At 42.3% G+C, this 11260-nt stretch overlaps 1 protein-coding gene across 1 annotated transcript in view; it reads left to right on the top strand.

The window, feature by feature from the left end:
* The first annotated feature begins 2447 nt into the window (after positions 1-2447).
* The window catches only part of HECW2 (HECT, C2 and WW domain containing E3 ubiquitin protein ligase 2), a 100457-nt gene continuing 91644 nt past the window's right edge, over positions 2448-11260 (top strand). Inside the window, exon 1 of the mRNA XM_054381514.1 lies at positions 2448-2739. Within this exon, the coding sequence (XP_054237489.1) occupies positions 2448-2739 (292 nt within the window). The remainder of the gene's footprint in view (positions 2740-11260) is intronic.

Here is an 11260-nt window from a genome sequence, read left to right as displayed (position 1 = left end):
CAGAGGTCACTGCAGAAATGAGAAATGAATCATTCCTAGGAGTGTTTTCAGTCTGTGGTGGGAAGTACATTTTAGTGTGCTGTTAATTATGTTGTTATGGACAGACACCAGGAGTAGTTGTTAATCAGATGTCAGGTAAGCAATTTCTTTTGTAGGCAGGGAGAGATGGGGCAAGGTTTTCGTCCTATTTTCAGGCTGGATTTTCAGACTGCAAATCATTACAGTAGTGACTCTTCTTTCCCTTATGGTTTGAGTTTCATGGCAATCAACTTTTCCCCTTTTGCAAAACGAGTGTCAGAGTTGTTTCTCTGCAAATTTCCTTGATGGACCTCCCAGCTGACTGCGAGATGTACATAGCAGAGCACTGTTTGACACTGGAGACCCTTCATAACCTATTTCACTGGATTTAGAAAATACTCTAAAAGCTTACAAAGTCTTGAATGGCTTTTTCCTCCATAATAGAAGCTTATTTGCATGTGAGTTAATGTCTTTGTTACACGTTAATTTCAGTTGCCTTCAAGTTCTGTAATTTGTTGGGATCGTTGTTTAAATCATGACTTTCAGGAACTTGGGTGTATGAATTGGATCAGACCAGTTACCCAGCACATAGATTTGTGGTTTGATTTTCTTCAGAGACTGCCAGGATGGTCATGATACACCAGAACAGTAGCAGTTCGGGCTTAAGAAAACAGACTATTGAAAAGGAGTTCATGTTTTCTCTCAAGCTGTTCTCCTCTCAAACACCCGGATAGTTCTAGCTAGTACAAGTTAGTTCTCTTGTGTCCTTAAACATGGATGAGTTTGTCCATCTGCCTCATAAAAATTTTCAATATGTTCCAACAAATGCCAGTGCTGCCCCGGGTACCAAGCACTGCTCTGCAGCAGGAGGAAATATTTTCACTCCTCCTATTAGAACTTGGATTGAATTTGTAATCTTCCTGCTTGACCCTTATTTTGCAGTGATTTTACTGCCATATGCAACAGTTAAGTGACATGAATCCCTAGTTGTGAAACAGAAGAGAATTAACTCAATATAGTGGTGTTAGCCTGTTAATGAATCCAGCCCCAGCTCCTGGTGCTGAGAGCAGTGGCACACAGGCAGGTGTGTGCTGGCTGCAGAGGGCAGTCTGGGATGGAGATCTGGACTTGTCCTGACTAGGGGTACAACCCTTTTTACTGTGACATTTAACACTTCACTCATAGTGCATGCTGGTGCTCAGATCACAGAGTTAAAAATGAGGACAGGAAAAAAAAAAAGAGGTGGATTGCAGAGCCCGGCTGAGCACCGAGTGTTTCACTGGCTTGTAGGGAATTTGGTGGCTATTTCTTACATACCCTTTTGGTCTCAAAGTCAGCCAGGACTCCCAGATCCAGTGAATACTACTCCATGCAGAGATACAAGATACTAACCTCCATGGCTTTCATTTCAGAAAGCCTTTTATACCAAAGTTTCATTTTTATCATTGATACCAGTGGCAGAGTGCATGGGAACATGACAGAGGAGGAGTTAGTGAATGCTGCTGACATCCAGCACCAAAAATAAAACATTTTCTGTATGCAGCCAAAACATTGCCTGTGTTAGGAAAGGCTGTGTCAAGCACTTGGTGAAGTGAATGTGCTGATCTCTGTGCTTCCTCTGTATATACAGAATTGAAGAACTTCATTTTTGTTTCTTTCCTTTTCTGCAATATTTGGTGCAGCATGTGATGAATTGCATACAACCAGTTGAACTTCATTACTCCCCTTTGTTAGTTCTTAATATTATAAAAATATCTCAAATTTAAGCAAAGTTAATGTGATACACTGGAAGAATGCACGCATTGAAATGCTACTGAAGACTGAGGATTGAGTGATAGTAAATTGCAGTGAAGAGGCAGTTCTTGGAATTTCATCATGTTGGGAAAGAGGACTGAATAGGAAATGAAACCCTTCAAAATAAGAAAATGCCTTTTTTTAAATTTAAGGAAACCCACAGGTTTTTATTAATCACAGTCTTGGGATCTTGAAGTGCTCTGCTTGTTTTTTCTTCTTAATAACAAAATTGTCTTTTGACCTCTAGAGGCAGGGATTTCTGTTCCATAAACCAGTTGTCAGACATTTGATTGATAGTGGTCGTGTACTGTAGGTCTGCTTATGATTGTAATGCTGTGGAAGTGGCCAATCAATCCATTTGCTTCTGTCTGACAGTGCTTGGGTTATTTTGAGAGAACAAATGCCTTTGTGTCTGATAGTTGAAGGCTATGACACTGGGAAGAAAGTCCAAGAATAATGTACAGGTACCTCAGTCTGGATTAGGCTTCTACAGGAACATGTTTGTACTAAGACCTCTCCATTTCATACCTGACTGAGTAACCTGCTGTCTCTCTTTAACGCTTTCTTGTTTTCTTCCTCACCACAGGTCACTGAACAACAACTTTTTCACGTGAATTCACAAAAGTGGGGAAGAAATGGCCAGCTCAGCCCGAGAACATCTGCTTTTTGTGCGACGTCGCAACCCACAGCTACGGTATACCCTGAGCCCCGAGAACCTGCAGAGCTTGGCATCTCAGGGCACCATGGCTGAAAACATGAACTTGCAGCGTGCCAACAGCGACACTGACTTGGTGACCTCGGATAGCAGGTCTAGTTTGACAGCCAGTATGTATGAATACACCCTGGGCCAGTCTCAGAACCTCATAATTTTCTGGGATATTAAGGAAGAAGTAGACCCAACGGACTGGATAGGACTTTATCACATAGGTGAGTCAGAGCCAGGTTGTAGTACTTCTGTGTGTTTCTTGCTCTTTTGTCACTTGATATTTCCCTTTTCTGCTATATCTGGCACTCAACATAATTAATGTAGAGACAAAGCTGAGGTGAGACTGCAGAGAATTACCTTAGATTTCTCTTTGCTTTGGTTAATGCAGTGAGGTATGTAAAAGTGTGATTCTAATTAACGTAGGATCTGGTTCTACACTGACCTACTAGAGGATGAAGTGTGTTCTTAAACAGCAGATGTGCATCCAGGTTCCAGTTCTGACCTTTGCTGGTGGCTTACAGACTGGAAGATTCAGAGTACTGTGTTTGCCGTGTAACTTTGCATACTTGCAGTGTTTGTACAGGATTTTTTGACAAGTAACTTTGGTTTTTGTAGAACTGAAATTGTATCAGTTCTAAGAGAGTGAGAATTTCTGTTTGCGAAGAATTCTTGTGGAAGAAGATCCTCTAAAGAGCTTCTTTTCTGTTTCTTTTTTGTGCCGTTCAGCATATTTCATAGGAGAGAGTTGGAAAGGGCTCCAGGCTGGCACACAGTGGCCTGTGGGCAGTGTGTGTATTAGAAATTATGTGGCTCAGGAGGAGTGGCTCAGCAGGTCCAAGCATTGCTGCTGGCACCCTAGCATCAGCATCATGTTTGGGTTGGGATTTTCATTTGTATTCTGTTTAATCAGGTCTCTGGATCCAAACATCCCTGCTGCACGTGTGGTTTGGAGCTGCCCAAGGGACACTAGGAAGTGGAGCATGGCTAGTGTGGGTAGGTGTAGTGGCACATGGGGTTTCATTGTCTTGTCAAGGAATCCAGTTCATGTGCACTGAAATTATTCTCTGGCTGTAACCAGTGCTTAGTAAGAGGGACTGACGGGTTGGTTTGTGTCAACCCACCCACCCCAACTGCTTCTCTGAACCTAACTGCTAATATGTGGAAAGGAGTTGTCAGTTCAACCTACCAAAAGAGGGATAGCAGAAACTGAGGGAATGGGGGCTGACCACTGGAATTTTGTCTGTGCTGGAACTAAGCTTAGTGCAGTGGGGTTTCAGAGAAATTTGCTGTTTTCCATCTCTGCATCACTTCATCGTAGAATCATTTAGGTTGGGAGAGACCTTGAAGATCATCGAGTCCAGCTGCAGTGTAACGCTGCCAGGTCACCATTAAACCACATCCCTCAGTGCCACACCTACATCTCTTTTAAATCCCTCCAGGGATGCTGACTCAACAAGCTGTGTAGATGCTGTTTTCAGTTCTCACTCTCTTTTTGTCTGATGTCTTTTTCCAGTATTACTGCAGCTCCACAAGCTGGACGCTATTGGCTTGTACTCTTCTAGTGCTTGCCTGTTTACCATGTCAGCTGCAGTCTCTCCTAGAATGAGCTGTGGACATGTGCCAATGCTTAAGCCACCTAAATTAAGTGTCTCCACAAGAAGGAGAAAGGAATCTCCCTAACAGCATTAGCAGCTGAAGTGTGATCTGTGCTGTACAATGCACAGTCTGCTAAATGAAACATCTGAAGAAAAGTTTGACACCCCTTCCTATTGTTTTTGTCATGGTTCACAGCACTTGGGGCTTGGTGGTCACAGTCCTGCAGTACAGCATCTTCCTGTAACAACTTATTGTAGGCTGTAAGTGATTTTTATCTTACTATCATGATTTAAAATACTTCCACTTACAGTCTGTTGAACCCCTAAAGTACAAAACAGTTTAAAGTTAACGTAGGGTAAGAATTCTACCAGGAACAGTAAAATTTAAGCTTTCTTGGACATAAAACCCCATCATGCCACTGTGTAATACCAGAGCGTTTGAGCCGTGTTAGGTTTCCCATTTCATTGTTAAATAATGAAAGGTCCTAGGACTCACTCACATGGAGCTTTTGTCTCTACTGCCACTTGAGACCTTTCCTTTAAGATTTTTGGTTTCATCCTTCTGAATGATGGAATTGTATGTTTTTTACAACAGAGAGGTATGGATGTACCCAGCCTGATAATGCATGCTTGTCTATCTTAGATGGAGGCTTTTTGATAACCTCTTCCAAGTATCTAGCATCTTTAAAAAAAAGTTCAAGAATTGTAAGAATACAATCTAAAAACCTTTTATTTGCAGAACCTTTGTAGACATATCTATGGTAACTTAAATCCCACAGGGTATAATCCAGGATTTTCAGTCAGTTGTAATAGTGGCTGTGAACTACCCCCAGTTCCTTCTCACTTGTTTGGGCATTGAGGACACTCTTCCTGCTTTCTCAGGAGGGGGATGTTTGTGGGTGGATATATTTAAAAAGAAGAGTTCCATCCTCAAAGATATTATAAATATTCAGTGTTGTTGCTTGAATTTATCTGTCCTTCTTTGAGATGAAAACTATTTTGCTTCCAAAGTCACTCTTCTCTGGCAGTGGAAATTGTGTGTGCTCAGTAACACAAGACAGCAGCCTTCTGCTGTGCCTCCACCTTCACCCACATCTCCTGCTAAAATGCCATTTTCCAACAAGCTTGGGACACAAAACAGGCAAGTACTTGGTTCTTATTTAAAAAAAAAGTTTGCCTAACCAAAAGCACAGTCCTGTGGCTTTCTTTTTTAATGTTAGTTGTACATTTAACTGTGATGAAAGCTGGATTGATGTTCTAAGGCAGGGGAGTGGAAATGATTGTTAATTCTGTAAATAAAGAGAAGGTGAAATCCTAAAATTGAGCATCATCCTGAGCTGAGGCATTAAAACGGATCTGACAATGGGCTGAAGCTTTTCAGGTACATTTTCACTTCAGATTCATTTTCTAGAGTGTTTGCTTTGTAAAAGGAATCGAAAATGACACACTGGGAAACTGTGTTGCCTCTTCATTCATGTTTACACTCTTTGGAAGAGACTTCAAAGCTCAGTCCACATTCACTCAGACATCAGTTGGTGCAGCTGGTCACACAACTGTCAGTAAGCAGTCACTGCCTTTACTACTAGATTGTTTGCAGGTGATCGGCTTACACTAGGGAGTAGTAGATGCACTAGGGAGCAGTAGATGGCGCTTGTTCTAGTGCCCCAGTGAAACATTTGGTGTGCTAAATGGTTATGAAAATAGCTGTTACCTTCTTGAAAAGAGGTATGGGGAGAAACAGAGTCATCATACTCTGAACGGCTGAGTCTTTTAAAGTGCATATGAAATTTTTTCAGACTTCTGTTTTGTTTAAAAAAAAAAAAAAGAAAAAAGCTAGGGAAGTCTGTGAAGGCAAACATCTTTTTTTCTTGAGTCTTTCTGGATCTTTACTGCCTGAACTTTTTTAAATGTCAATAGCACCTCTTAAACAGTTGTGTCCGTTAAGTTTTGTTGAAGCAGCTTTCTAGCTCCAGAGGCAAGAGGTGTGGAGAACGTAGCTAGCACATCTATAAAGGCACACAGGGGTGTCCCAGTGAGACCACAAGCCAGGGAGAGCTGTTATTTCACAGTCTTAGCACTGTGCTCTGTAGATTGGGCAGCATGGCCTGAAATTATCACATCTGAAGTGGAGGTTTAGCACTTTCAACTCAGCTGTAAGCTTTGCTAGACCTGTGAAGTTTTCTCGTCCAGCAGTGATTCAGCTTTTTCTCTGTACGTGTGTGTTTTAAAAATGTTTATTCTAAGCAATATTTAAACTCTTGGAATTCTATAGACTTTGTGTATAATTAAGAGGAACCTGAGTCTCGCTCTGACATGAGTAGTCAGGCTCTGGGGTCCTGTAGTCAGTCCTTACTCACTGCAGAAAGTATTGGACCCAGTTGGAATCAAACAAGAGAAATGAATATTTGGTTGGAAAGGACTATGAGACATCCCAGTTTTCTTGCTGTTCTGTTATTGTATCATCCCTTTAGGCATTCAAGAAGTTGTAGGTGTGGTGCTTCAGGATATGGTTTAGTGGTCATGGTAGTTGAATTAGAGTTGGACTTGATTATCTTAAAGGTCTTCTCCAGTGATTCTGTGATTCTAACATGCTATCAGAACTTCCTTGGGAAGTGAGAGCTGCTCAGGAAGATGATCATGTGGCCTCTCCACTGCTTGTGGATTGCTGAGGGCAGTTGAGTCTTGATGCATTTCATGGGTTGCTGTGAAGCCCCATATATAAAGGAATTGGTACAAAATGAAGAACACAAAGTCGGGAGAGAGAAGCAAATCCTACTTTTTGGTTTCAATAGATTAAGTCCCATGGCCAGATTGGCCAGGTCAGCCTCTTTTTGTCCTCGTTTACAGAGTCCTATTTATGAGATGCATGGCCTCACTCTGGAGATCCTCAGCATGTTTAACATGCAAACTATTGGGTCATTTCCATCAGCTGCTTTTTACAGGCTGCTTGGCTTTTTGTTATACCCATAGGATGGATCCATAATAGCATCATAAAACCAAAAATCCAACTGAACAAAACCCCACATCTGATGCACAGTTACACAGGGCAATTTAGGTAGCATCTAGGTTGATACTAAGCCCTCTGTGTTTGGAGCCTTTCCATTTCAGGTCAGACAAGATTAAAAAGAAAGAAGCTTTCACGTCAGCTGCCTTTAATACACTTAAAATAGTGGCTTACATTAGACAGAGAGATTATAAAACGTTAAGATACTTTGTTCCTAGAAGATTTCCCTGGTTTCCAGCACAGAAAACATGCAAAGTAATAAATTTATTATCTTCCAGAAAAGCCTGATTATTCACTTGGTCTTTTTCTTCTTGTTTTAGCAATATGAGTACTTTAAAATCTGAGCAGTACTTTTAGTACCTACTGACGACTTACTAGGCATAACAGTATTAATTTGTGGCTATTCCTCATTTGGGCTGCTGCTGAAGACTGCAAACTATGGGATTGGTTTCCCGTGTGGAAGAGTCTCTTTTTACCCAGATGAGTAGATCCATGGTAGACCCTTAGGCTTCCAGGGTACTGGCACTGTTCTCTGTCATCTGTTGTTGAGGAATTTGTTGTTTGTGCTTTTTTCTGATATCATCTGAATATTTAAGCATGTGATCATTTTGTTATCTTCAAAAAGTAAACAAAAGGACCAGCTGTAGCTCTGAAGCTCTGAAACACCCATACCTGTATGTGTTGAAACGTTGGTGAAACTCCCACTGAAGATGTATGCTTAAATAAAAAATACAAGAAAGCCAAATTCACATTTGACACTAAGAGGACGTGAATTCATCCTGGCCTGCTTCTCACATTGGTGCTGGTTAATGTCTGTCTGAGCTTGATACTTGTGATCAGCAAAAGTGTGTGGAAAAACTTGCTTTGGAGAACAAATGAAGCTTTCCCTCCATCTTCTACATTTCAGTCTTACATCACTTCTTCCTGTGTCCTAATTCAAATGTGAGGCTACTTTTTCCCCCAACACAGATTGTGGTACTTCTTCCTCCTCAGTTCTGAGCTTGTTCTCTCCCGGTTGGAGAGCAGCACAGGGGAAAGGGACCTGGGGGTCCTGGTGGACAACAGGATGATCATGAACCAGAAATGTGTCCTTGTGGCCAAGAAGGCCAATGGCATCCTGAGGCACATTAGAAGGACTAAGGTTCTCCTCCACTTCTAATCTGCCCTGGTAAGACTGCATCAGGAATATTGTGCCTGATTCTGGGCCCTGGGATTCAGGAAGGACCTCAGGGAACTGCTTGAGAGAGTTCAACACAGAGCCACCAAGATGCTGAAGGGAGTGGAACATCTGCCTTGTGAGGAAAGGCTGGGGAAGCTAGGTCTCTTTAGCTTGGCAAAGAAGAGACTGAGGGGTGACCTTATTCATTGTTTGGTGAGATGTCATGGGCAGTGTCAGGAGGACAGAGCCAGGCTCTGCTCGGTGATGTCCAATGATAGTACAAGGAGCAGTGCAAGCTGGAGCAGAGGAGGTTCCACTTGAACATAAGGAAAAACTTTTTCGCCGTGAAGGTGACAGAGCCCTGGAGCAGGCTGCCCAGAGAGGTTGTGGAGTCTCCTTCACTGGAGACATTCAAAACCCACCTGGATGTGTTCCTATGTGACCTGGTCTAGGTGATCCTGTTCTGACAGGACTGGATGACTGGTTGGACTGGATGATCCTTCAAGATGCCTTCCAACTCTACCATTCTGTGATGGTGAATTTTGCTCAAAGATCAAATGGACAGCATAATGCCCAAGTCAGAAGACATGAACAGAAGGTGCATGCTGTCTGTATTTCCTTGCACACAGCAGATACCTTAAAAGCCATGCTCACTACTTCTAAAATACAGTCATTATACTTGTTTTCAGAGGAAAATAATTACTGCCCTGCTCAAAAAAAAAAAAAAAAAAAAAGGCAACCCAAACCTAGAATCTTGTAGATTGATGTTTCTGTCTGGAAGAAGTTCAAGCTGTGACAGAGGTAGTGTTGCCAAAACATCCAGACTGTCCAGTTAATGGTGCTTTTTTACAGTTTTGAGATACCCATGACCTGAAAACTAGACAAACGTAGCTGCAGGGAGGACACTTTCAGCTGTGTTGTCAGTATCTTTGCTCTGCAAAAGGTTTTGGCATGACATTTATCAGCCCTTGGATGGAAAGTGATGTTCTCCCTACCCTGCCTTTTTGATGTAAGTGGATGTTCCAGCAGATGGGAAGACAGCAAATACAAACACTGGATAATGGCAAATGTACAGTTCAAAATTCATAATATTCCTTTTTGCCATAAAGTTGCCTCGTGTCAGCTTGGGGTTTTATTTGTTTAAAGGAGGTTAGCTTTCATTTCTTTCTTAAAGGCACATGCTGAGCTGTTTTCTGTCACCACTTCAATGTGCCACATGCTATTTTCAGGATAATTTGGGAAAAACAATTATTCCAAATCACTTACAACTGGACTGAAGAAGTAGTTGCATTAATTTATCTATTGATTTGTTTCATGTAAGTAAAAGATTATGGATTCATTTCTCAGTATGCACAGTGTTAGAATTCCTCCTGTAAATTTTTTATGACCTTCTTGGCTCCTTCTTCTGCATGGATTTATCAATGACTGTAAGAATTGGAATGAATGGAGGAGTGTTAAATACAGAACACTAAGGATGTTACTGATGTAGTTAAAACCAGAAAGATGGTTAGAAAGATGGGAAACATGCATGGTGCAACTGTGAAAATAACCCTTTACTGCTGGATGTGTTAAAGAGATGAAAAGGTTCTATGCTGATACTGGGCACACAGTGTCTTAAATTATAACCTAGAGAAGGTTACTGAGGGTGCCAGTATTGACCTTAGAATCACAGAATTGTTTCTTTAGGAAAAATACCTTTATGATCAAAGATCCAGCCATTCTCTAACTCTACCAAGCCTGGTGCTAAACCATGTCCCTCAGCACCACATCTCTGCCTCTTTGAAACACCTGCAGGGCATTCAACCACCTCCCTGGGGAACCTGTTCCAAGCTTTGAGAACCCTTTCAGGGAAGAACTTTCTTTTAATGTCCAGCCTAAAATTCCCCTGTTGCAACTTGAGGCCATTTCCTCTCATCCTATCATTTGTTAATAGGAAGAAGAGACCAACGCCCACCTCACTACAACCTCATTTCAGGGAGTTGTAGAGAGCCAGAAGGTCTCTCCTCAGCCTCCTTTTCCTTCTGGCTAAACAACCACAGTTTCCTCAATTGCTCCTCCTAAGACCTGTTCTCCAGATCCCTTCACCAGCCCTTTTCTGGACTCACTCCACCTCCTCAATGTCTTTCTTGTAGTGAGGGGCCCAAAACTGAATCTGCTAATCAAGGTGTGGCTTTACGAGTGCCAAGTACAGGGAGATGATCACTGCCCTGGTCCTGCTTGTCACATTATTCCTTAGCCAGGACAGGGTGCCTTTGGCCTTCCTGGCCATCTTGACAGGCCTCCTTTCTTTGCAAGGCTCATCAAGGTGTGTCTTGAAATACGCTATTTGAGGAACATAAAAGATCCAGAGAATGGCCAGACATGACCATCTTAGAACTCGTCTGGTACAGAAGTTTAATCTGGGCCTGAGTGGTACCCAGCCCTTATACAGTGTGCCAGTTTGGCATAGGAGAGGCATGGATATGAGGTAAAGATGCTACAAGAGTGCAATTAAACCAACTGTGCTTGGCTGTCATTCAGTCCTTGGGGAACAACGACGCTTACAAACGTCCACGTTGGCAGCAGCTCTTGTCTCTGTCCAGCAGCATCCAGGACGCCATCGCTGTCACTCTGGTGGGCAAGCAAATCCCATAATCCCATGCCCCAGCGCTTTCTTTAAAGGCCTGGTCAAACTCTCCCCTGAGATCTGCCTCCTTTGTCTAGCGGTCATTCAGGGTTAATGTCAGCCTGTTCATCTCTGGCTGTGTTTGTAGTCACTAGTCATTCATCCATCACTCCTGTGTCAGTAGTCCTTCAAAGCTGGTAAAAAGTAGTATAGCAATTGCCCTTGTGATTCCTGCCCTGCCCTTGGGAATAAATGAGTCCTGTATATGCCAGGTGTGGTAAAGAAAACAATGAACCTAGAATTTACATTAAAATGACACTGCCCTTTCCCTTGTACTACAGTAAGGAGAGGCGGGCAAGATACAACAAGGCTTTGTTAC

This window comes from Indicator indicator, chromosome 5 (genome assembly GCF_027791375.1).
Source record: "Indicator indicator isolate 239-I01 chromosome 5, UM_Iind_1.1, whole genome shotgun sequence".
Lineage (NCBI taxonomy): Eukaryota > Metazoa > Chordata > Aves > Piciformes > Indicatoridae > Indicator > Indicator indicator.
Note: the sequence above shows the minus strand (reverse complement) of the source record. Positions and strands in the feature narration are given on the sequence as shown.